At 44.3% G+C, this 27,009-nt stretch overlaps 1 protein-coding gene across 1 annotated transcript; it reads right to left on the bottom strand.

Moving 5' to 3' along the window:
- Positions 1 to 94: 94 nt before the first annotated feature.
- Nol11 (nucleolar protein 11) lies at positions 95 to 26,630 on the bottom strand. The gene is made up of 18 exons (XM_045159488.1): positions 26,452 to 26,630; positions 22,787 to 22,900; positions 22,605 to 22,661; positions 20,269 to 20,417; positions 16,861 to 16,918; positions 15,778 to 15,919; positions 14,469 to 14,657; positions 10,308 to 10,384; positions 9,228 to 9,348; positions 8,733 to 8,818; positions 7,868 to 7,942; positions 6,588 to 6,769; positions 6,083 to 6,208; positions 5,696 to 5,932; positions 3,771 to 3,849; positions 3,022 to 3,114; positions 703 to 810; positions 95 to 473 (listed from the first exon to the last, which is right to left on the bottom strand). Exons 1-18 carry the CDS (start codon positions 26,590 to 26,592, stop codon positions 357 to 359), a joined length of 2,151 nt encoding a protein of 716 aa, XP_045015423.1. The 5' UTR covers positions 26,593 to 26,630; the 3' UTR covers positions 95 to 356.
- Between the last annotated feature and the right edge of the window lie 379 nt (positions 26,631 to 27,009).

Here is a 27,009-nt window from a genome sequence, read left to right as displayed (position 1 = left end):
GCCGGGCTGGGACTGCCCGACAACCTCGGCATTCTTCCTGAACTTGCTGCTTCATTTTTTTTTAATTAAAAAAAAAAAAACTATCCAAAACACATAAGAAATTAAGACTTTTATCAGTACACAAATAAGCTTACTTAAAATCAGCTCAGTTGCTTATTAAAAAAACAATTCCATAACCTGTTCCCACAGATGTCCACGACCTAGAAAGGATTCCTGCAAAACCTGTACTTCTGATGGGGGACATCAATATTCGATGACCCAGGTACTCAATGGTCACAAACAAAAACTCTCTTCTGGATGAAGAGGAAGATTTGCATAAAGTAGCTCCATCTGTCCATGAAGGAAAACTGGTGACATCAGAAGAGCTCCAGCACTTCAATGGAGTATGACCCTTTACTCCGCTGTTCTTGGTTTAATTTCCGTAGTTCCCGAAAACTTACTTCAATCTTATTGAGCTCCGAATAGACAGATATCTAAAAAAGAAAGTTTCAGAGGAATTTTTGCCTCTACTTCTATATATAGACAAATCTATGCTTACTAATGACTAGCCATGAACACTTTTATTTTTATTTTTTTGGACTGGGATGAAACTAAGTCTTGAGTATGCCAAGTACAAGCCCACCACTGAGCATATCCCCCAGATTCTAATTTAGGTAATAACCGGGTTCAAGTAGAATGTATATATATTAAATAACCACAAACCTGAGATTTCACAAACTTGTAAAGATGAGTCAGGAGCCTTTTTGCTTCTGGTATCATTAACACAACAGTAAAATTAGCATCTAGAAGTAAGCATATCCAATCCATAATCTGAAGATAAACATAAAATGATTAATTTATGTTACAAGTTCATCATTATCTCAAACAGAAGAAAAACAAGACTAAACACACAGTTTAAAGAGATGGATTAGCCATCATGGTGGTGGCGCATGCCTTTAATCCCAGCACTCGGGAGGCAAGGGTAGGAGGATCGCCGTGAGTTCAAGGCCACCCTGAGACTCCCTAGTGAATTCCAGGTCAACCTGGGCCAAAGTGAGACCCTACCTTAAAAAAAAATTAATTAATCAGCAGTAGGAATGCCATATGATATTTAATCCAAGAGAGTAGTCCCTTGTCCTTTGCCTGGAGTGGTGGCACACCTTCAATCTGAGCATTGGTGAGGTTGAAGCCTGAGGACTACCGTGAATTTGAGGCCAACATGGACTATATTGTGAGTTCCAGGCTAGACTGGAGAGAGACCCTGTTTCCCAAAAAGCAACAAAACAAATCACTTAAAATCGCATGTATGAGTGAACATATATATGGGTGCACTCTAGCCACAACCACAGCACAGAAGGAAATAATAGTATCTCTAAAAGCCCTAGAGGTGCACTTTTTGTTTTTGGTGTTGCGAAGGCGGGGTCCTGAGCCCTGGCTGACTTGGAAATCACAGCCCAGGCTGGCCAGGGAATCAGAGACCTTCTATCTCAGCGCAGAGTGCTTCCACTACAAGCATGGGATGCCACACCCCACTGAAGCTTTACTTCCATCTCTCCGGCCCAACTTTTTTTCTTCTTCTTTTTGAAGGTAGGGTCTTACTGTAGCCCAGGCTGACCTGGAATTCACTAGGTAGTCTCAGGGAACCTTGAACTCACAACAAGCCTCTTACCTTCGCCACAGGAGTGTTGGGAGAAGAGGTGTGAGCAACCACACCCAGCCTTCAGGCTAAAAAAATTTTAAACATATATATATTTCAAGGTAGGAATGGTGGCTCATGCCTTTATTTTACTTTTTATTTGAGAGAGAGAGAGGAAGAGGCAGAGAGAAAGAGAGAATGGGCATGCCAGAGCCTCCAGCCGCTCAAAGGAACCCCAGACACACGTGCTGCTTTGCGCATCTGACTTTTGTGGGTCCTGGGGAATTGAACTGGCGTTCTTAGGCTTTGCAGACAAATGCCTTAACCACTAGGCCATTTCCCAAGCCCTCCAGCCCAATTTTTTTTTTTTTTAATTTATTTGAGAGCGACAGACACAGAAAGACAGATAGAGGGAGAAAGAGAGAATGGGCGTGCCAGGGCTTCCAGCCTCTGCAAACAAACTCCAGACGCGTGCGCCCCCTTGTGCATCTGGCTAACGTGGGACCTGGGGAACCGACCGAGCCTTGAACCAGGGGTCCTTAGGCTTCACAGGCAAGCACTTAACCACTAAGCCATCTCTCCAGCCCTTTTTTGTTTTTTGAGGTAGGGTCTTACTCTGGCTCAGGTTGACCTGGAATTCACTATGTAGTCTCAGGGTGGCCTCGAACTCATGGCGATCCTCCTACCTCTGCCTCCTGAGTGCTGGGATTAAAGGCGTGCGCCACCGCGCCTGGCTCCAGCCCAATTTTTTTTTTTTTTTTTTTTTTTTCCAGCCCAATTTTTAATGGTCCATGTTTCTCAAATAAACACTCGAGTTTACCTGAGTGTCTCTGTTAGCCACTGTTACATTAATCTTCATGCTCTTGCTATGAAGCCCAAGCTGGCCTGGAACTCCTGATCCTCTGTTCTCAGTCTTCTGACTACTGGGATTATAGCGGTGTGCCACCATGCCTTTTTTATTTTTATTTTTATTTATTTATTTATTTATTTATTTATTGTTTTTTCGAGGTAGAGTCTCGCTCTAGCCCAGGCTGACCTGGAATTCACTATGTAGTCTCAGAGTGGCCTCAAACTCAGAGTGATCCTCCTATTTCTGCCTCCCACGTGCTGGAATTAAAGGTGTGTGCCACCATGCCTGGCTCATTCTCTTAAAAGATTATTAGTTGGGACAACCTATTACCAACCCCTTCTTGATTTATCCAAATTCTTGGAAAGGGTCACAATGAAGAATCAGGCATTGGGAATGCTAATATAAATTTGGAATCTAGAAATGTACTAGATTGATAGGCCTGCTCCAAATCTAAGTTTATATAAGAAAAAGAACAGATTCTAGTCAAGGCAAGGAGCAAACAATCAGTCCCCAAGTTCCAGCTGCTGACAGTGCACAAAGTGAGAAGTTACCTGACCTGGCTCAGGGTTGGAGGGTGTTTTCCAGGAAGAGTCATAGGAGCATTCCCACTACACTTTAGATAAAGGAAATACAAATACTGGAGAAATAGCTGGGGGAGAAAAAGCACAATTCACCACTTTGGTAGAAAATTTCCTCTGCACATAAACTTTAACACTTACTTGAATTTAAAATGGCTATTCAATTTAATAACCCATGTCAAACAACTACGACACAGAAATGAGTCATATATAGTTCCCGCCATCACTGAGGGTGTCTCTGGTTTGGGATGAGTGAGTGATAAGCTTACATCTGTAAGTAACAAGTATAAAAGAGAAATTGTTCTTTCAGAAATTCTTTATTTTTGTTTTTTTGAGGTACGGTCTCACTCTAGCCCACGCTGACCTGGAATTCACTATGTAGTCTCAGGGTAACCTCAAACTCATGGTGCTCCTCCTACCTCTGCCTCCCGAATGCTGGGATTTAAGGTGTGTGCCATCATGCTTGACTTGAGAAATTCTTTTTAATGTCTATTCACTTACAACTTAAGAAGGTATAACCTAGACTCCAAGCATGGCACAAGGAATATGCTAAGGTCTAAGCTCAAAATCACTCATTTCCTCAGCAGTTTGTGTCCTAAGGACTAGGTAATCTCTTATTCACACAAAAGAAATTTCCAGTGTTTACAATGTCCTAACAGCTGGTCAGAGTTAAGTAGCATAATCCAAAATAGAAATAAAATTCCACAAAACTACCAGAACAACTTACAGTGATATGCTGTGCAGGGATGTCCTTCAAGTGTGGCAGAAGAAAGGCCTCGCTGTATGCTGAATGAAGAATTGCATTTCTACTTGGACTCAAGGAAAAAATTTTTCTTTTTTAAAATTTTGAGGTAGGATCTTACTCTAGCCCAGGCTGACCTGGAATTTGCTATATAATCTCAGGGTTGCCTCAAACTCACAGCAATCCTCCTATCTCTGCCTCCTGAGTGCTGGGATTAAAGGCATGCACCACCACATCCAGCAAAAATCTTTTTATTAAACTATTTTTTAATTTAAAACTATTTTATTTGGGGCAGGTGAGATGGTTTAGTGGTTATGTCTCCTGCCTGAGAAGCCTAAAGGACCCAGTTTAACTCTCCAGAACCCACATAAGCCAGATGCACAAGGTGACACATGTGTCTAGAGTTCAACTGCAGTGGTTAGAGGCCCTGGCACGCCCATTCTGTCTCTCTCTCTCCCTTTTTTTTATGGTTTTTCAAGGTAGAGTCTCACTCTAGCCCAGGCTGACCTGGAATTCACTATGTAGTCTCAGGGTGGCCTCGAACTCACGGCGATCCTCCTACCGCTGCCTCCTGAGTGCTGGGATTAAAGGCGTGCGCCACCGCGCCTGGCTCTCTCTCTCATTAAAAAAAAAAAAAAAATTAAAGGGAATATGATGGAGTGGAGTTCCAAAGGGGGAAGTGGGGGAAGGAGGGAATTACCATGGGATATTGTTTATAATTATGGAAGTTGTCAAAAAGTTAAAAAAAAAAACTTTCCTATGAAGCCTAAGGATCCAGATTTGAGGCTTGATTACCCAGTTTGACTCCCTAGAACCTACATAAGCCAGATGCACAAGGTGGTGTATACATCTGGAGTTTGTTTGCAATAGCTGGAGGTCCTGGCACTCCCATTTTCTCTCTGCCTGTCGTTCTTAAATAATTAAAAGGAATACCTACATTAAAACAAATTACCCTTGGGGGCTGGAGGGCTTAGCTGTTAAGCGTTTGCCTGTGAAGCCTAAGAACCCTGGTTCGAGGCTCAATTCCCCAGTACCCATGTAAGCCAGATGCACAAGGTGGCACATGCATCTGGAGTTTGTTTGCAGTGGCTGGAGGTTGTGGCACGCCCATTCTCTCTTTCTCTCTGCTTCTCTCTCTCTGTGTCACTCTCAAATCAATAAAAATAAACAAAAAAATTAAAAAATTACCCTTATATGAAAAAATTATTCTATTCAGTTTGGAAGGAAGGAGATAAAAGAAAATGGGCCCATTTAGGCCTCTAGCCACTGCTAATGAACTCCAGATGTATGTGTGCCACCTTGCACATCTGGCTTTACATGGTACTGGGAAACTGAACCCGGGTTGTTAAGCTTTGCAGCCAAGTGCCTTAACCACTGGGCAATCTCTCCAGCCCCACAAAATCTTCCATTATTTACTTTTTTTTTTAAGGTTGGTCTTGCTCTGGGGCCCAGCTGACCTGGAATTCACTCTGTAGTCTTAGGTCAAGCTGGGCTACAGTAAGAACCTGCCTCGAAAACAAACAAAAATGTCCTACTTATTTAGAAGACAATATTACCACAGACTTTTCTAGCATTAAGGATGTAGAATACTTTCACTTAATCCCAGCACTTGGGAGGCAGAAGTAGGAGGATCATCATAAATTCAAGGCTACTCTGAGACTACAGAGTGAATTCCAGGTCAGCCTGGACTAGAGTAAAACCCTACCTCGAAAAACCAAAAATAGAAAAAAAGAATAAACAGGTTTAAGTACATCATTTGAATATAGCACTGTAATATAATACATTTTCAAGCCAAAACTGAAAAAGTTGAAAAAGAAAACCCAAAAATATCTAATTACTCGTGCACTCTACTTTGGTATGTAACTGTACTTCTAGAAGAGAAAGCACAGGAAGAATGTTTCAAAGGATACAGCAGAGCCGCTCGCTTGGGTATCACAGGACATGAGGTCACAGGGTGTAAGGCAGTCTCTGGTGCAAACGGAGGCTTTTCATGCGACTCCTGATGACAGTTACTGCAGTTGCTGTCTACGGGATTGAAGCCGTTGTGCAGAATTTCACTTTGCTCTTCCATTTTCTCATTGTGGGCACTATAATCAAACACTGAATCCATACTGATATTAAGGTCCTGAAGACTGTCATCAGCAATGCTACCATGTGAAATTGAAAGCAAGAGGTTAATTCTCATTACTACTTGAACCCTTGGGAAGAAAATTCATTTTCTAAGCATCCAGTTTTAGAACTCAAATAATGGAAGGTTTAAATGCAGTGAAGAAAAAAAGACCACTGGGCCAACCTACCTCAAGAAAAGTTTCAGACAGGCGGAGGTGACAGACTCTGGGATGTCGGGGAACTGGCGCAGGCAGAGCTGCAGCAGCTGCACGTCCTTGTGCTCCAAGGCCAGCTCCATTAAGCCAGGGCACAAGCTGAGACACAAAACCAGAGATCAGAATGGCCTTTTTTTTTTTTTGGTTTTTCGAGGTAGGGTTTCACTCTGGCTCAGGCCGAACTGGTATTCACTCTAGTCTCAGCGTGGCCTTGAACTCATGGCAAGACACCTACCTCTGTCTCCCAAGTGCTGGGATTAAAGGCGTGAGCCACCATGCCTGGCTTAAGATAAGAGTCCCAGTATATAGTTCAGGCTGTCGTGGAATTCATGGTCCTCTTACCTCAGCCTCTCATGAATAGAAATACAGTTATATGGCCATGACTAGCTTAGGTTCAACCTTACATGCTAAGAAAAAACTCAGCTACACAAAAGGTGAATGAATTCTGCACGTAAAGCATAGCTTGCTACGTGTCTACCTGTAGGAAAGCACATGTGTCTGGATGAGCGGCACGAAGCAGTTCCGGGGATAAAAGGACGGCTCTGCTTTACATCTTCCCAGAAGTCCTGCCGTTACGTCCCCAATGACACTATGAAAGGTCGGTGTCCACTTGGCCAACAATTTACGTAGCTCTACTTCAATGTGTTTTTCTGAATCTTTCTGCAGGGTAGAATTGAAGAATTTAGTCTGGTATGGTAATAAATAAAAAAGTGTCATTCCAAAGGGTTCATTAACAATATTCATGCATTCCTGTGAAACAAGTTGATACTAGAATTTGCAAAACACACACACACACACACACCCAGCAGCAGCTCAGGAAGTGACAGAATCACACAAGTCCAAGTGTGGGCCCTCCACCCTTATCTTCATCCTCCCCTCTTTTTTCAAGGTAGAATCTTACTCTAGCCCAGGCTAACCTGGTATTCACTGTTTTCTTAGGGTGGCCTTGATCTCATGGCAATACTCCTAATTCTGCTTCGCGAGTACCTGGATTAAATGTGTGTGTCACCATGCCCAGCATTCTCTCCATTTTTCGTTTCTCCTTCCTCTCTCTCCTCCTTGCCCCTTCTCTCTCATCCACCACAATAAAGTTTTAAACTCAAAAGAAAGCCAAAATTTTGGTCAAGTCTGACAACTTAATATATAATACAGATATTACCTACAGCTAACAGGAAATACTAGTGGTTAAAGGTGTTTGCTTACAAAGCCTCACGGCCCTGGTGCACTTATTCTTTCTACCTCTTTGTCTCTAATAAGGTATTTAAGAAAAAAAAATAGCTATGGGCTGGAGAGATGGCTCAGCAGTTAAAGTGCTTGCCTGCAAAGCCTAAGGATCTGGGTTTGATTCCCTAGTACCCACGTAAAGCCAGATGCATAATGTGGTGCATGTGTCTGGAATTTGTTTGCAATGGCTAGAGGCCCTAATGTGTTAATTCTCTCTATATATCTGCCTTTTTTTTTTCCCAAAAATAAAATTAGAAAAATTTTTTTTCTAAAGAGGCAGAATAAAAAGTAGATGAGAGCCAGGTGTGGTGGCACATACCTTTAATCCCAGCACTAGGAAGGCAGAGGTAAGAGGATCACCAAGAGTTTGAAGCCACTCTGAGACTACATAGTGAATTCCAGGTCAGCCTGGGCTAGAATGAGAGCCTACCTTGGGATAAATAAATAAATAAATAAATAAATAAATGGCAGATGAGTTTCCTTTAACCATTTGAGTAGATTTTTTCCCCCCAAACTTCTAGCACTTAAACTTACCCTTATTGCTGATAAGAGTTGTTCAGATCCTGGAATGTTTGATTGTGAATTCGTTTCAATTTTTTTCCTCCTTAACTAGAATTAGGTAAACTGATTAGGATCACAAAACAATGTAAAAGGATATATTAAACATTTAGGACATGAAACATAGGTCAGAAGTATGTCAGGAATTATACTTAAAAAAAAAAAAAAATTAGCTGCCACAGCACTCAGGAGACACAGGTAGGAAGATCACCATGAGTTCAAGGTCACCCTGAAACTACACAGTGAGTTCCAGGTCAGCCTGGGCTAGAGCTTGGCCCTACCTCAAAAAACCGAAAAATTTTGAGTGTTTTGTAATTGTCTGGAGATATGGCCTCACTATGTAGCTTAGGCTAGCCTAGAACAAACTATGTAGCTAAGATCAGCCTCTAAGCTGCAATCTTTGTGCCTGTTTGCTAGGTACTGAGGCCTCCACATCTGTCTGAGTTTGTTTGTTTTTTTTTTTTGTTTGTTTTTGAGGTAGGGTCTCACTCTAGCCCAAGCTGACCTGGGATTCACTATGTAGTCTCAGGCTGGACTTGAACTCATGGCGATCCTCCTACCTCCGCCTCCCAAGTGCTAGGATTAAAGGCGTGCACCACCATGCCCGGCTTGGTTTTTTCTATAACTAGACCCTATTAGTTAATACCACACACACACCCCCATAAAAATAAACAGACTATACATGTCAATTTTTGAAAAAGGCCCTGATGCTACAATGTAAGAATCAGATTGTCTTATTATTATTAAGGCCAAACCTGTAAGAGTTATGCAGATATAAATCACTACTTTTTCCTGTTTTTCAACTTTTGCCTAACAGTTCTCATTCAACTACTACACTTACAACTCTTGACTGCTCCTCACTGTAGGATTCAGGTCCACACCCCTGACAGGTTTCCCAGTTCACAAAATGTGGTAGGGGATGAGTGCCTAAGAAAACACAAAACATACAACGTTTGAACTGCTTCGACATATGGTTATTTAAAGGACAATAAGATCACTTGCTCACATATAACTGCAGAGAGGCTTCAGAGTCTATGTGAATCAGTGTAGCCAAGGGCTACATGCCCAGGTCAGCAACAGCGAGCCAGTGGAGGTGGGCCCTGATAAGGGACTTCCCCTCAGCTCCTGAGAACGCTGCCATTGAGAACAATGTGGTTTTTCAAAGCACGGCAGCACTAGCAGTGTGACCGTCCCCAAGGCAGCCACCAAGGCCAGGGAGGTTTCAATGAACAGCAGCAAAGTTCACAATGAAGAGCAGGTAGGCAAGTAGGAGGCTATGTGATCTACACAGAAGCCGGGGTCACTCAGGTATGAATAAAACAAGTGTAAGCTTCACCTGGATCTTTACGCTGGAGTTTTCCAAGGGCGCCTGCCAACGATGACACACCACACTTGTAAGGAATCACAGTTAGAAGTTTCCCACGTAGGAGGAATAAAGTTTCCCCGTAATACCAGAGCTGCAAGTGGAAGAGAAATGTAAGCATTTTTTTCTTTTCTTTTTTTTTTTTGGTTTTTCGAGGTAGGGTCTCACTCTGGTCCAGGCTGACCTGGAATTAACTCTGTCATCTCAGGGTGGCCTTGAACTCATGGCAATCCTCCTACCTCTGCCTCCTGAGTGCTGGGATTAAAGGTGTACGCCACCACGCCCGGCTCTTGTTTGGTTTTTTGAGGTAGGGTTGTACTCTAGTCCAGGCTGACCTAGAATTCACTATGTAGTCTCAGGGTGACCTTGAACTCTCAGCAATCCTCCTACCTCTGCCTCCTAAATGCTGGGATTAAAGGTGTGCGCCACCACGCCTGGCAAAATAATGGATTTTGTCATGACATTTTCATACATGTATATCACGTACTTTGCTCATATTTCCTCCCCATGACCCTCTCTTGACTTAAAGCTAGCTGATTTAGGGCTGGAGAGATGGCTTAGGGGGTAAAGGTATTTGCCTGAGAAGCTTAAGGACCCAGGTTCAATTGCCCAGGACCCATGAAAGCCAGATTTTCAAGAGGGCGCATGCGTCTGAGGCCTTTGCAGTAGCTGGAGGCCCTGATATGCCCATTCTCAAATTAAAAAAAAATAAAAAAAAAACCCTAACTGACTTAGTTTTTCTTGGGAAGTGAGATACAGAAACTATTATAACTTTAATCATATTTAGATGTACAACGATCTCTTCCTTTACAAAAATACTTATCAGTATCAAAATAACTAACTTTGGTCCAGTGTGATAGGACACACGTATAATCCCAGTATTCAGAAGGCTAAGACAGGAGGATTCGGATTCCAAGTGTGAGGCCATTCTGGGTTACATACACAGTAACACCTTATCTCAAGCAAATGTACACACCAAATCCAAAACCAGACCCAAGTTTGAAAAGTCAAGTGATTAAACAAAAAAAAAAAAAAAAAAAAAAAAAAACTTACTTGACCACTGGTTCCTTGTGGCAACTCTTTTGAAGTCTGTAATGTCTGAAATTTTATGTTCCATATGGAGAGGCATTCTAGAAAAGAAGATATAATTTCAAGGGCTGGGGTGTGAGTCACTGGTAAAGTACTCACTGCTCAAGCCCAAGCCCGAGTGCGTGAGTTCAAGCCTCCCCAGAGCCCATGTCCACGGCAGGAACCCACGGAGAGCTTCTGCAGTCACACTATGTGGGTGGCAAGATGGGAGGCAGAGAAAGGAGAACTTCCCAGAAGTGCTTGTGGTGGGAGGAACAAAGGAAAACCATGGAGGGACTCAGGGTTCAGAGAACCCTGTCTCAAACTGAGGTGGAGAGGTGAGAAATGAGCTGAAAGTTGGCCTCTGACCACTACACACACTCTGTGGCATGTGCAAGCCACTCTCACAGGCAACTGAACAACCCCCCCCCCTCCACAGTTTAAAAAAAGATACAATTTCAAGCTGGGATGGTAGGCCTTTACTCCTAGCACTCAAGAGGCAGAGGTAGGAGAACTACTGTGAGTTTGAGGCCAGCTTGGGCTAGAGTGAGACCATACCCTGAAATTATATATAAAAAAAAAGGTACAATTTCAGAAATAAATTGCAGAGGTGATAACCTGTGGTAGGGAAAGAGTCAGAGATAAACATGCAAGCTTTGGTTTATGAAATATAAAACTAAACAGTGCACAGAACAACTTCCACAAGAACTGAAGGGAATGAGCACTCAGGACAAATGAAGAGGACAGGACGGTGAGCTGAGGGAGGCCCCAACGGCTACATGGACTGTAATTAAGCAAGCTGTAATCAATACAAAACACCCAAAAAGAAAAGCTCAGGACTAGGTGCCTTAATGCATTCTATTAAACATCTAAAAAATTAACACCGAACTATTTTTTTTTAAGACTTTTTATTTTGAGAGCACAGAGGAAGAGGCAGAGAGACAGAGAATGGGCACGCCAGGGCATCCAGCCACTGCAAACGAACTCCAGACGCGTGCGCCCCCTTGTGCATCTGGCTAACGTGGGTCCTGGGAAATTGAGCCTCGAACCGGAGTCCTTAGGCTTCACAGGCAAGCGCTTAACTACTAAGCCATCTCTCCAGCCCCTTTCTTTTGTTTTTCAAGGTAGGGTCTTGCTCTAGCTCGGGCTGACCTGGAATTTACTATGTAGTCTCAGGGTGGCTTTGAACTCACAGCAATCCTGGTACTTCTGCCTCCTGAGTGCTGGGATTAAAGGCATGTGGCACCATGTCTCGCCTAAGACCAATCTTATAAGTGCACCATGAGACTACACAGTGAATGCCAGGTCAGCCCAGGCTAGAGAGACCCTATCTCAAAAAAGAACAACAAGGGCTGGAGAGATGGTTTAGCGGTTAAGTGCTTGCCTGTGAAGCCTAAGGACCCCGATTCAAAGCTCGATTCCCCAGGACCCACATTAGCCAGATATACAAGGGGGTGCACGCGTCTGGAGCTCGTCTGCAGTGGCTGGAAGCCCTGGTGTGCCCATTCTCCGTCTGTCACTCTCAAATAAATAAATAAAACAAACCAAAAATTAAAAAAAACAACAACAAGGGCTGGAGAAATGGTTTAGCAGTTACAGTATTTGCCTGCAAAACCAATGGATCCCAGTTCAACTCTCCAGGACCCACATAAACCATCTGCACAAGGGGGTACATACATCTGGAGTTTGTTTGCAGTGGCTAAAGGCCCTGGTGTGCCCATTCTCTCTCTCTCGCTCAAATAAATAAACAAGATGGCTCAGCTGTTAAAGACGCTTGCTTGCAATGTCTGTTGGCTTGGGTTCAATATTCTATAAAGCTAGATGGACACTTGTCTGCAGCAGCATGAGACTCTGTGTGTGCATACACACACGGTACAAATAAATAAGTAAATAAATAATTTTTTCTTTTCTTTTTTTTCCAAGATAGGGCCTCACTCTAGCTCAGGCTGACCTGGAATTCACAATGTACTCTCAGGGTGGCCTGGAACTTAAGGCAATTCTCCTGCCTCTGCCTCCCAAGAACTGGGATTAAAGGTGTGCGCCACCACACCCCGCGTAAATAAATAATTTTAAAACATGGCTGGAGAGATACCTGAGAAGTTAAAAGTGCTTGCTTGCAAAGTAAATTCAGTTGCACAAAATGACACATGTGTCTGGAGTTCATTTGCAGTGGCAGGAGGCTCTAGTGCAGCCATGCTCTCTCTCTTTTAAATAAATAATCTATAACCAGGGCTGGGAAGATGGTTCAGCCATTAAAGGCACTTGCTTGCAAAGTCTACTGGCCCATGTTCAATTCCTAAGCCAGATGTAAAAAGTGGCTCAAGTGTTTGTGTTCATTTGTAGTGGCAAAAGGCCCTGGCACACCCTCCCCTCCATGCAAATAAATAAAAAATAAATGTGGGCTGCAGATGGCTTAGCGGTTAAGGCGTCTGCCTGTAAAGCCAAAGCAATCAGGCTCAATTCTCCAGGACCCAGGTAAGCTAGATGCATAAGGTGGCACATGACCCTAGGCTTTGCTTACACTGGATGGAGGTCCTGGCGTACCCATTCTTTCTTTCTCTCCCCCCCCCCGATATAAATTGATAAAAGTAAATGTGACTAAGTGGGACTTGTTTGAAGGATGCAAGAAAGATTCAACATAAAAAACTGACAAGGGTCACACACCGTATCAGTACAACACAGGGAAGAAAACACACCATCATTCTTAGTCGGCACAAAGAAAGCATTTGGCAAAAATCCAACACTTCTTCCTGGTAAAAGTACTCAGAAAACTACAAAGTGCAAGGGACTTCTTCAACCAGATAAAGGGAGGGCACTTATTAAAAAAAATGCACAACTATCATGCAAATGGTTAGAGGCAAAAATTTTCCTCTAAGATCAGGAGCAAGAGAACAACAAAAAACTGAGCCACCCTGAGACTCCAAAGTGAATTCCAGTCAGCCTGGGCTAGAATGAGACCCCCACCTCGAAAAACCACAAACAACTTCACTTTAGTAGTTGACAGAATCTTACATAAAAAATTCCCAAGAATATATACACACAAACTAATATTAAATTCAGTGAAGCCATAAGACTAGCATATAAAAAATTAGCCATGCTTCTTTTATACCCTAGAAATAAAAAATCTGAAAAGGAAATTATCAAAATAGGAGAGGACTGGTTAGGAGGAAGGAAGAGGTTTAATAGGAGAGGTATTAAGGAAGGGGGACAAGAAAGAATGATGACAGGGTTTATGATCAAAATATATTACAAACATGGGCTAGAGATGGCTCAGCAGTTAAGGCACTTGCCTGCAATGCCTAAGAACCTGGGTTTAATCCCAGTACCCATGTAAAGCCAGATACAAAAAGGGGTGCATGCATCTGGAGTTTGTTTGCAATCGCCTGGCATGCCCTTTCTCTCTCTGCTTGAATATATATATTTCACATACAAAAAACTGTCCATGGAAGTGACAAAAATTCCTTCACATTAGAATCTAAAAAACTAACTTTAACTGAGGAAGCAGATGATTACATACTGTAAGCTGTAAAACACTGATCAAATGAAAGGAGCCAGGAGTGTTGGACAACACCTTTAATCCCAGCAATCAGGAGGCAGAGATAGGAGATTGCTGTGAGTTTGAGGTCACCTGAGAATAGAGTGAATTCCAGGTCAGCCTGGGCAGAGTGAGACTCTATGAAAGGAGGCAACGATGAACGGAGGGGATTGTCAGTTAAGACGGCAACAGGCGAGGCAGCACATACCTGTGATTCCAGTGTCTGACAGGCTGAGGCAGGAGGACCCTGGGCACAAGGCCAACCCTGACTATACAGCAAGACTCTGTCTTAAACAAACTAAATGAGAGAGTAATAAAAAGAAATGGAAGGGGTTGGAGAGATGGCTTAGCAGTTAAGGTGCTTGCCTGCAAAGCCAAAGGACCTAGGTTCGATTCCTCAGGACCCACGTAAGCCAGATGCACAAGGTGACGCATGCATCTGGAGTTCATTTGCAGTGGCTGGAAACCCTGGCATGCCCATTCTCTTTCTCTCCCTTTCTCAAATAAATAAGTAAAAATAATTTTAAAAAGAGAGAGAGAGAAAGAAATGGAAGGCTGAAAGCTAAATTTGAAGGAAAATATGCAAGGAATTCTTTAGTGCTTTCAGTTACCCTTGGAAGCTGGTAGCGGAGGCCCCAGGACTGCAATGTGATCTTGATCCAGAATGCTGAGGGCAACACCACCGTGAGCAGCACCCGACACGACAGTCTTGAGCAGCAGTGATCTCACTACTTTCTGATTATTTTCTGTGTCACTTGAATATATTGGTATCAAGGATTCATATATACATCCATCAGAGCCTGTTGGGAAAAACATTTGTTCATTAGTGAGTAAGGGACAGATTTACTACATTAAGACTTTACCAGTCTAAGACAGAACATCCAACAGTCATGCTCTGTGCCTTTCTTTAACAAACATGCTATAAATTTAATAGGAAAGGGGGGATTAGCAGGAGTCAAGTAGGAAACATCTCAATCAGCTAGGCATGGTGGCATGTGGCTTAACCTCAGCACTCAGGAGGCAGAGGCAGAAAGATCTCCAGTTTGAGGCAAGCATGGGCCATGTAGGAAGACTATCTCAAACTAATACAAGAAGTTTAATAGCTAAGAAATAAAGACTGACCATCGAGCTGAGGCTGGCGTGCAGGAACAGAGCATTTGCCTGGCAGTTGCCAGTCCTGGTTTTGATCCTTAGCACTAAACCAAACAGCTATAAATGCCTGTTGTAAGTCAGCCTCATGGTAGGGACCATTCATGTGAACAGAGACACTTTTCTGTCTGTGTGGCATGATGGGGAGGCAACAGCAGGTCTTGTGCGTGCTAGGCAAGCACTCTAAAATGGGGCTAACTCCTAGTCTGTGGTGTGTTTTTTTTCTTCGAGGTAGGGTCTCCTCTAGCCCAGGCTGACCTGGAATTCACTATGGAGTCTCAGGGTGGCCTCGAACTTATGGCAATCCTCCTACCTCTGCCTCCCGAGTGCTGGGATTAAAGGCGTGCGCCACCACGACCGGCTTAGTCCGTGGTTTTTTGAGACAGGCTCTTACTCTGTTCTGAGGCTGGCCTTAAACTTGTGATGTGGTTTTCTTGACATGGCAGGTAGAAAAAGCAAACAAAGCAAGAAGGGCATGGTGGCACACACCTTTGCTCCCAGTACTCAAGAGGCAGAGGTAGGAGGATTGCCGTGAGTTCAAGGCCACCCGGAGACTACACAGTGAATTCCAGGTCAGCCTGGACTAGAGAGAGACCCTACCTCAAAAAATCAAAACAAAACAACAAAAAAGAAAGAGCAAAGGCATAAATGCTTACATGCAGACGTGGCAGAAGGGCCGTAACAGAAAACCGCAAAAAGCTTAAGAACTGAAGCTACACACTATCCGACTGCGCCCGCCTAGTCCCCTTCTAGACGCTGAAGAAAACTTACCTAATGACATCAAGGAGATAAATTTCCGATCCACACATGCAGTAAAATTTGGGTTAGCAGATTTTTCTTGTCCAAGTAAGAGCGTATATTTGCTTAAGTTATGTGATTTGCACAATTGTATATAAGCAAAATAATGTCCATGCTGCAACAAAAGAATTTTATTTGATAAACATTCCCATTTCCACTAGCTATATTTAAATGTTGAAACTAGAACTTGTTACTCCATTTTAATTACTTTAATGAATACTTAAAAAACCTCACATCCAGCCTGGTTGTGGTGGCTCAGGCCTTCAATCTCAGCACTTGGGAGGTTAAGGTAGGAGGATCACCATGAGTTCAAGCCTAGCCTGGCTATAGTCAGGGCTATAGGAAGACCCTGACTCATAAAAAGATTAATCAACAGCCAGGGTGCAGTGGCGCACACCTTTATTCCCAGCACTCAGGAGGCAGAGGTAGGAGAATCACTGTGAGTTCAAGGACACCTGAGACTACATAGTGAATTCCAGGCCAGCCTGAGCTAGAGCAAGACCCTACCTCAAAAAAAAAAAAAAAAAAAAAAAAAAGGTATTTTCTTCCACAATGGGGATGGACCCAAGGTTCTGTGCATGCTAAGCAAGAGCTCTACTTTTTTTTTTTTTAGTTTTTCGAGGTAGGGTCTCACTCTGGTCCAGGCTGTCCTAGAATTAACTATGTAGTCTCAGGGTGGCCTCGAACTCTTGATGATCCTCCCACCTCTGCCTCCCAAATTCTGGGATTAAAGGCGTGCGCCACCATGCCGGCAGAGCTCTACTTCTGAAGTATATCTCTAACCCTGCGTTTTTTTTTTGTTTTTTTTTGAAGAGTTTCACACACTAGCTTAGGCTGATCTTAAACTCTTCTTCCTACCTAACCCTACTAAGGACTAGGATTCCATGGTGTGTGTATCACCATGTCTGCTTGGCTTCAATCAAACTTAAAATACACAAAAATATCTGCTGAATTTAGGCACAGAAGTAGTAATAACAGACTTTTAAGAATCTTCTAAGAACAATACTAAGGTGGTGACTTTAAAATTTCAAAAAATGACCAGAAGATGTCACTTACTTTTTCAGTAATAAAAATTAAAACTGGATGCTTAAACACCATGAAAAACTGTGACCACCTTTAAAAAGAAAGAATTACATATGTAAAACTCAGTTGAGCAACATTATCAGCCAAACTAAAGGAAATACCTATTTCTGGGGCTGGAGACGGCTCGGTGGGTAGAGGTGCTCGCATGCAAAGCCTGACAGCTCAGGTTGGCTTCACAGATTCCCACGTAAACTAGATGCACAAAGCTGTGCGTGCAATGAGAGTTCATCTGCGCTGGCAGGAGGCCCGTGTGTGTCCATTTTCTGTCTGTATTTATTTATTTATTGGTTTTTCAAGGAAGGGTTTCACTCTAGCTCAGGTTGTCCCGGAATTCACTATGTAGTCTCAGGGTGGCCTGGAACTCATGGTGATCCTCCTACCTCTGCCTCCCAAGTGCTGGGATTAAAATTGTGCACCATCATGCCTGTATATCCATTCTCTCTCAAATAAGTAAATAGATCTTTAAAATAAAAAATATACATCTGGGGCTGGAGAGATGGTTTAGTGGTTAAGGTCCTTGCTTACAAAGCCAAAGGACCCAGGTTTGACTCCCCAGGGCCCATGTTAGCCAGATGCACAAGGGGGCACATGCACTGGGAGTTTGTGTGCAGTGCTAGAGGCCCTAGTGAGACCATTCTTATTCTTTCTCTAGTTCTCTCTCTCTCAAATAAGTAAAAAACTAAAGTATTTTAAAAAATCTGTTATCTGGGGCTGGAGAGATGGCTTAGCTGTTAAGCGCTTGCCTGTGAAGCCTAAGGACCCTGGTTTGAGGCTCGATTCCCCAGGACCCACGTTAGCCAGATGTACAAGGGGGCGCACGCGCCTGGAGTTCGTTTGCAGTGGCTGGAGGTCCTGGTGTGCCCATTCTCTCTCTCTGTCTGTTGGTCTCAAATAAAAAATAAAAAAAACCTGTCATCCTTTTCTGCAGTAATAAAGACACCAAACACCTAAAATCTGTTTTAAAACATACACTTGGGCTGGAGATATGGCTCAGTGGTTAAAGCACCTGCCTTCAAAACCTAATGACCATAGTGAAATTTCCCAGTACCCACATAAAACCAGATAGACAAAATGGGTGCAAGCATCTGGAGATCATTTGCAGGGGCTAGAGGCCCTGGCGCACCCATTCTCTGCTTGCAAATAAATTAAATTAAATTAAAAAAGATAGACAGCACTGGGTGTGGTGGCACATGCTTTATCTCAACACTCAGGAGGATGAGGTAAGAGGACTGCCTTGAGTTTGAGATGCCCCTGAGACTACATTGTGAATTCCAGGTCAGCCTGGGCTAGACTGAGACCCTACCTCAGGAAAACAAAACAAAAAAACCACGGCAGGCAGGCAGTGGGCAATTCCCTTCACAGACAATTATGACACTGTGAACTCTGAAGTTCACTGCCTCATTGCCTGTCCTCAACATTACTCTGGAGGCCAGTGTTGAGGAGAAACCAGGATCAGCTGCTTTCTTCAAACAAGGGAGGAAACGGAGTCACAGGAAAGCCCAAGGACTCATAACCAAGGCAGCTGTGATGCAGTGGAGATGACAACCCAAACATTCCCCCAGATGGCCGCTCATACCTGACAGGAACACCAGGTCAGAGTGAGATTGGGCAGTGCTTGCTCACAAAGTCTTCACTTTGATTTAAAGAATTTCAGTTTCTACCAGGTGGACTTGGGGAGGCAGCCAGTCAACTGAACAGGACATGTGATGAAACAGTAAAGATCAGAAAGATGTGAAATTGTGGACCGTCCTTCTACCGCCTGGAGGAGTCATTTTTCCAGTTATTCCAGAATCAGGGAAAGCAGGGTTTGAAGCACCATCATGGTCTCTTCTCCATAGGAAAGCAGTGTGGCCTGGCCACCTGGGCAGTCAAGAGGCTTGGTCTTTTGGGACTATCCCATTTCTTCTGCAGAGAGCTGACTGCCTAGTTCTGTCATTTGACCAGGACTCCTATGACTATGGTTTTCTCGAACGTCCATCACCCCACGAGCTCTTGGGGATTTTGGTCAGTGTAGGAGTGGTATCTTGTTTTCAGGAAGAATCTTATTAAATTGCCCAGGTTGACCTGGAACTTACTCAGTAGCCCAGGGTGGCTATAGTGTCCTGAGTGTTGGGATTATAGGTGTAAGCCATTATGCCAAGCTATTCGTGTAATTTTGTTTGGTTTTTCAAGGTAGGGTCTCACTCTGGCCCAGACTGACGTGGAATTCACTATGGAGTCTCAGGGTGGCCTTGAACTCACGATGATCCTCCTACCTCTGCCTCCCCAGTGCTGGGATTAAAGGCGTGCGCCACCACGCCCGGCTCTATTCATGTAATTTAAAAAATATTTATTTGAGAAGGAGATGGATAGAGAAGGAGCATATGGGCACACCATGGCTTTTGCTGCTGCAGACACACTATCACTTTCTGCATCTGGCTTTAAAGCGAACACAGGCCTGCAGGCCAGTGCCTTTAACCAATGGGCTGTCTTCCGAGCCCCTATAAACTTTATTTTGGTGGGGGGGAGGCGCTCTCAGGGTTGGGTCTCACTCTAGCCCAGGTTGACACTTTTTTTAAGGTAGGGTCTTGCTGTAGCCCAGGTTGACCTAGAATTCACTAAGTAGTCTCAGGCTAGCCTTGAACTCACAGCGATCCTCCTACCTCTACCTCCCCAGTGCTGAGATAGGCATACACCAGCATGCCCGGCTACTGACATTTTTGTTCTTGGGAAGCTGGGCACTGACGCTAGACTTTGTATGTGCTAGGCAAGTGTTGTACCATTGGGTTACACTCCCTATTATGTTTATAAAAAAAAAATTACTGGCCGAGCATAATGGGGCATGCCTTTAATTCCAGCACTCTGGAGGCAGAGGTAGGAGGATTGCCGTGAGTTCGAGCCCTGAGACTCCATAGTGAATTCCAGGTCAGCCTGGGCTGGAGTGAGACCCTACCTCGAAAAACCAAAAACAAACTAACAAGCAAACAACAACAAAAAACCAACAACACTAAGTAAACTACTTAGCCTGAACTAGAGCGAGACCCTACCAAAAACCCCCTCAAAAAAAAGGAAAGAAAAATTACTTTCAAAATTATTTTTTTATTTAAGAGAGAAGAGAAAGAAATCAGACAGAGAGATGAGCGCACCAGGGCCTCCAGCCACTGCAAACGAACTCCAGATGCATGTGCCACCTTGTCCATCTGGCTTATGTGGCTCTTGGGAATTGAACCTGGCTTCTTTGGCTTTGTAGGCAAGTGCCTTAACCACTAAGCCATCTCTCCAGCCCCAGAAAAATTACTTTTAAACATGGTACAGATTATTCACATGCCTAAGATTATCCACAGCACCTTTTCATGTTGTTAACAATTTACTTACAAGTCACTGACAAGTATTGGAACTTACTTAATCACTTCTTCATTTGGTATGATGGTTTCAATCTTCTGCTGAGGCTCTGCAAGCAAGGCCTCTAAACCACGAACAGCACCACTGCTGAACAATACTAACGGTTCTGTCCCTTGTATTGAGTGGATCCTATGTACCTCAGCTGACAACTGAAAAACATTAAATTTTATGCACACACACACACTTATATACGTATATCGGATTTTTGAGGTAGAGTCTTACTCTAGTCCAAGCTGACTTGGAATTCACTATGTAGTTTCAGGGTGGGCTCGAATTCATGGCATTCTCCTACCTCTGGCTCCCAGTGCTGCAAATAAGGGTATATACCACCACACCCGGCTCTGATTCCTATTTACTGAAAGCACACACACGAGCACGCAAGGCCTCCAGCCACTGCAAACAAACTCCAGACTCACGTGTCACCTTGTGCATTTGGCTTGCATGGGTTCTGGGGAATCAAATTTGGGTTCTTAGGTATCAGTTAAGCATCTTAACCACTAAACCATCTCTCCAGCCCAAGAGTATTTAAGTTTTATTCTAAAACACTTCATAAGCAATATGACATTTACAGAAGATTTTCTTCTTGGATGAAGTTTTGCTATGTTCTCGGGGTGCTCTCAGATTGATGACTTTCCCGCATCAGTCTCTCAAAGAGCAGGGACTACAAAGGTATGCCACGGCACCACTAAATCACCTCTCCGAGCCCAGAAGACTTGCTTATTTATTTATTTATTTACTTATTTGTGTTTTTGTTTTCCGAGGTAGGGTCCCACTCTAGTCCAGGCTGACCTGGAATTCACTATAAGGTTTCCGGGTAGCCTCAAACTCACCATAATTCGCCCACCTCTGCCTCCCAAGTGCTGGGATTAAAGATGTGCACCTCTATGCCCAGCCAGAAGGCTTATTTTTCAAGAGACCAATTTTCTCTTTCTTGCTGCTAATTAAAAGTGGTGCTGAGACCAAACCTAGGGCCTTCTACAAGCCAGGTGTGTCACTACGCTCTGTCCTAAGCCCTTATAGATGGGGTTAAAAACTTTCACTGAAAGGGCTGAAGAGATGGCTTAGTGGTCAAAGCGCTTTCCTGGGAAAACTAAGGATCCATGTTTGACTCTCCCGACTCTACATATGCCATACAGACAAGTGAGACAAGCACAAGGTCATACAAGACGACTAGGTGGCACAAGCTTCTGCAGTTTGACTGCAGTAGCTGAGGCCCTGGCATGCCAAATTCCGGCTCTCTAAAATAAAAATAACCACCACAACAAAACCTTGCCTGAGGGCTGGAGAGACGGCTCAGAGGTTGAGGGGCTTGCCTACAAAGCCTAATGGACATGAACTTGATTCCACAGTACCCTTGCAAAGCCAAATGTACAAAGTGGCACAGGTGTCTAGAGATTGTTTGTAGTGGCTGGATGTTCTGGTGTGCGCACGCGCTCTCTCATCTTTGCTTGCAAATAAATAAATATAAAACAAAAAATAAAAAACCTCCACTGAGTAAAATTCAGGATATATATACATATACACATACACATGTACATATATTTCTGTTGTTGTTTGTTTGAGATGGGGTGTCACTCTAGCCCAGGCTGACCTAAAACTTGCTGTTGTCCCATGCTGGCCTTGAACTCAATAGTGATTCTCCTACCCGTGCCTGGATTAATGTCAGGAGATAGCACATCCAGCTAGACAGAACTTTCCAGGGTCCAGGTTAAGAACTGTATTTTATCTGAATTAGCCTTATTGTTGAGTCATTTCTAATTTGTGCCAATTATATTTTATCATTTAGAACTATAAGTGTACATTAACCTCATTTGTGATTCTTAGTTTTTGAAAAATATATTTTATTTGACAGAAAGAGAGAATGGGCATGCCAGGGCCTCCAACCACTGCAAAAGAATTCTAGATGCATGCACCCCCCTTGTGCACTTAGCTTACGTGGGTACTGAAGAGTTAAACCCAGATCCTTTGGCTTTGCAGGCAAATGCCTTAACTTAATGTTCCCAAGGCCCCCCATTTTATGAATTCAAAAAGAAAAAGGCTAATTAACATACTTTGGGTCACTCTCAGAAAAAAATATTGTTACTCATTTCTTTGGGGGGCACTCTATGTTGTTCTCAAAACAGTGTAAGCCGGGTGTGGTGGTGCACACCTTTAATCCCAGCACTTGGGAGGCAGAGGAAGGAGGATTGTCATGTGTTCAAGGCCACACTGAGACTATATAATGCTTCAGGTCAGCCTGGGCTAGAGAGAGCTTACCATGAAAGAACCAATAAATAAATAATAATGAAAAAAAAAAAAGCTCCCTTTTACCAATAGTTTGGAAAATACAGACTTACTGTAGCTTTAAATACTTTTTCCAGGTTTACATCTTCATTGTTCCATATTCTCAAAACCTTAAATTAAAGCACACAAGTTAGAAAGTGTTCTAGTCTGTACTTACAAGGAACAAATGTAACAGTGAGCACATCAACATTCAACTTGTACTGTACATATTATCATCTACAAGTGTTACACTTACCTTATGATCATGTACAACAATATATTCTCCAGTTTGGAAGTTGCACACAGCTGGACATGTTATAACTTGGCCTTGTTTCACTGACCAGCTCCCCAAGGGTTTCTGATCGGAAACCTAATGAAAGTAAAAGGGACACAACAGTCAAGAAGTCATTTGCATTAAAACAATCAAGTTTACAATAAAATCCAGACAATATCTAACAAATCTTTTTTAAGTACGAACATAAGCAATCATAGACAAATCCTGTAGATTCCACTCTATAAAGTTCTGAAGTTGTCAAAACTGACAGAAAATGGTGGTTCCCATGGCCGGGAGGAAGCCCAAACTGGCTTCAAATTCATGATCCTCCTGCCTCGGTATCCTGAGTGGAGAGCTATTTAAGTTATTTTGTTTATTTATTTGAGAGAAAAAGAGAAACAGAATAGGCATGCCAGGGCCCTTTAGCCACTGCAAAGGAACTCCAGACACATGCACTGTCTTGTGAGTTTGGCTTTACGTGGGTACTGGAGAATCAAACCTAGGTCCTTTGGCTTTGCCAGCAAGCACCTTAATGGCTAAGCCATCTTGTGGAGAGCTATTTAATGAATATAAAATCTTAGGGCTGGAGAGATGGCTTAGCGGTTAAACGCTTGCCTGTGAAGCCTAAGGACCCCGGTTCGAGGCTCAGTTCCCCAGGTCCCACGTTAGCCAGATGCACAAGGAGGCGCACGCGTCTGGAGTTCGTTTGCAGAGGCTGGAAGCCCTGGTGCGCCCATTCTCTCTCTCTCCCTCTATCTGTCCTTCTCTCTGTGTCTGTCACTCTCAAATAAATAAATAAATAAATAAAAATTAAAAAAAAAATTTCAGTTCAGGTAGCCCAAGCGTGATGGTATGCCTTTAATTCCAGCACTTGGGAGGCATAGGCAGGAGAACTGCCTTGTGTTCAAGGCCACCCTGAGACTACATAGTGAGCTCCAAGTCAGCCTGGGCTAGAGTGAGACCCTAGCTCAGAAAACCAAATAAATAAATTTCAGTTCAGAAGATAGCTGTGGTGATGGCTGCTCAACAAGGTAAATGTTCTCACATCTTAATCATTTTTGGTAAGTACACTGAAGATGGTTAAGATGTTAAGATGTGGGCCGAGGAAATGGTTCAGCAGTTAAAAGCACTTGTGTGCAACCCTGCTGACCTAAGTTTGAGCCTCTCTAGCTCCACATATGGCTGAATGCAAAGTGGTGCATGCATGTGTGATCCCAAGGTGCTTACAGCAATGGGAGGCAGACTCGGAAGCTTACAGATCAACTAGTCTGGCTCATGTGGTGGCCAGTACAAGAGAGACCCTGTCTCAAAGAAGGTGGAAGGAAAGGGTGGACACCTGGAGGTTGTCCTTTGAATTACACATGTACACTGTGGCAGGCACACACATAATCCAATTTAAAAATAAGGCTGGAATCAGGTGTGGTGGCGAACACCGCCCCGCCCCAGGAGGCAGAGGTAGGAGGATCGCTATGAGGTTGGGACCAGTGTGGCACTACAGAGCAAGTTCCAGGTTAGCCTGGGCTGGGATGAGACCATACCACAAAGGGGGGGAGGGACGGGACTGCTAAGTGGTTAAAGTCTTACCTGCAAAGCCTGTAGCCTGGGTTACATTTTCCACTAGCCACGTAAAGCCAGATGAACAAAGTGGAGCATGCATCTGGAATTCATTTGCAGTTGCTGGAGGCCCTGGCACATCCATTTCCTTATTCCCTCCCTTCCTTCCTCTTTGCTTGTAAATAAACTAAATTTAGCTGTGCATGGCGGCCACGCCTTTAATCCCAGGCAGAGGTAGGAGGATCACCAGGAGTTTTAGGTCATCCTGAAACTACAGAGTGAATTCCAGGTCAGCCTTGGCTAGAGACCCTACCTCAAACAAGAAAAAAAAAAAATTAGGCCCCCCAAATTCAAAAGAAATTCTAACTAGGAATGATAGCTAACAACTAAATTCTGACACTAGGAAAGCTGAGGATCACAAATTCATGTTCAAGACCAGCCTGGACTGCAAGAAAAGTAATTAATTAAAAACAGCTACAGGGGCCCGAGAATGTGGCTCAGTTGGCAAAGTGTTTGCTAACATGCACGAAAAGCTGGGTTTGATCCCTAGCACCATACAACTGCTTGGAGCCATGGGTGGTGAGGCGCACCTCTGATCTCATCACTGGAGGAGGCAACCGTGGGGGGACTGCGTGAGTTCCAGGTCAGCCTGGGCTAGTAAGACCCTACCTTGGAAAAACAAAACAAAGCAACAACATTAAACCCTGCTTGGAGGTACATGCCTGTAATCCCACCACTTGGGAGGCAGTTAGATCAGATGTTCAAAAGACACCCTCAACTATACAGCAAATTTGAAGACAATCTGGGCTACATGAGACCCTGTCTCAAAACAAAACAAAGAACATGGTTACATTTAAAAATGGATTCCAGGGCTGAATAGATGGCTTGCTTGCCAGCAAAGCCAAAGGACCCAGGTTCAATTCTCCAGTTCCTACGTAAAGCCAACTGCACAAGGTGATGCATACACCTGGAGTTCTTTTGCAGTGGCTAGAAGCCCTAATGTGCCTAGAGAATTCCAGGTCAGCCTGAGCTAAAGTGAGACCCTACCTGAGAAACCAAAAAAAAAAAAAAAAAAAAAGGAATTCCAGGCTAGAGAGATGGCTTTGCGGTTAAGGTGCTTGCCAACAAAGGCAAAGGACCCAAGTTCTATTCCCCAGGACCCACATAAAGCCAGATGCACAGGGAGCCCAAGAATTTGGTGTTTGTCTGCAGTGGCTAAAGGCCCTGGCACGCCCATTCTCTCTCCCTTTCTGCCTCTTTCTCTCTCAAATAAGCAAACCGTATATTGAAAGTGGATTCCATTATGAGTCTGGAAAAAGGGCATGGTAAATTAGGTAGTTCTAACTAGGATCAGGTCCAGTCAATTCTCGCTGGCCACTGTCTTTCTATGCAGGAGTGGCAAGCCCATTGACCTGCCCAAAGAAACATCACTAATCTGCAGAGGAGTCTAAACAAACAGTTGACAACGTGGCCTCAAAATCGCAAAGCAGATGGGTTATTTCTCAATGACACATGAAACTACTCAGCATTCCGGAGTTTGTTTGTCGGTTTCTTTTTACTGCTTTCTACAAGACTACCTAAAGTTAGGTTACTTTTGCTGAGCCAGTATCGGGTAGACAAATCCAATCGGACGTGCAACTTTCCAGGGACTCACAGCGTGAATCCGAGTTGCCCTCAAACAAATCACTCGAAGTCAACATTCTTTGCAGGCTATCAAGAAATCTCCGTCTCTTCGTCCGCAAAAATAATATAAAAATAAATAAAATGAAACCCCCTTAAGAGCGGGGTCAGAAGAGCCTGTAGACAAGAGACGGCATGCACCCTGTCCGTGGCATCCTCCGCCGGCCAATCTCCGCCGACCCTTCGGCAAGCCAGCGGCGCGGGGCGACGGCCCTCGGCGAGGAAAACTCGGGCTCCCAGCGGGTCCCACGTGCACGAGAAATAATGCCTCCGGGACCCGAAAGCCTGCAGGTCCTGGACGTCGTTCCCAGCGTCGCACACCGGCGACCGCCAAGCCCACGACTGCGCTTTCCAGCCTGGGAGAACACCGCCCCCCGCCCCGAGACGGCAGCCGGGCGCTCCTGCCGCCCTACCTTATAGAGCACGATGGTCCTGCCGCTGTCCGTCACTAGGAACTGGTCTGCTCTGTCACTCGGCTCCACGCCGAGGAGCCCTTCAGGCCCGGTTCCCAGGACTCCAGTAGACAACGTGAATTCTTCTTCCAGGGCTGCCATCTTGAGCTCGTCTCCGCACGGCCGAGCATCCCTCCCGGCAGGCCTCGCGCTCGCTCTCGCGATACCGAACGAGGCTAACGGGGTTCGCGCGCTCTGCGACCCCTGGCGGTCAGAAGCGGCTCCCGGAGCCCAGGGCCGCCGAGTGGGTGGAGCCTGGGCCTCGCGCCTAGTCTCCGCCTCCTGAGGACACGCCTCCCAGGGTCCCGGATGTGCCCCTGATGGCGCTAATCTTTCCTATGTCCGCAACTGCCTTACTTTGCGTCAGTCGCCCTAGGGAAAACTGAAGTTTCAGTTTAGAAAATGACTTCATCGGCCGGGCGCGGTGGCGCTTGCCTTTAATCCCGAGACTATGTTGTGAATTCCAGGTCAGCCTGGGCTAGAGTGAGACCCTGTCTCGGAAAACAACAAAATAAATTG

The sequence above is a fragment of the Jaculus jaculus genome, chromosome 9, assembly GCF_020740685.1.
Source record: "Jaculus jaculus isolate mJacJac1 chromosome 9, mJacJac1.mat.Y.cur, whole genome shotgun sequence".
Taxonomy (NCBI): domain Eukaryota; kingdom Metazoa; phylum Chordata; class Mammalia; order Rodentia; family Dipodidae; genus Jaculus; species Jaculus jaculus.
This window is presented reverse-complemented; position numbering and strand designations above follow the sequence as displayed.

Coding starts and splice junctions, on each gene's coding strand:
- Nol11 (XM_045159488.1), bottom strand. CDS start 26,592: ATGGCAGCCCTGGAAGAAGAATTCACGTTGTCTACTGGAGTCCTGGGA. Junction 10,385..14,468: donor TCCGCTACCAGCTTCCAAGG/GTAACTGAAAGC, acceptor CTTCTTTTCTAG/AATGCCTCTCCATATGGAAC. Junction 8,819..9,227: donor ACTCCAGCGTAAAGATCCAG/GTGAAGCTTACA, acceptor GTGTTTTCTTAG/GCACTCATCCCCTACCACAT.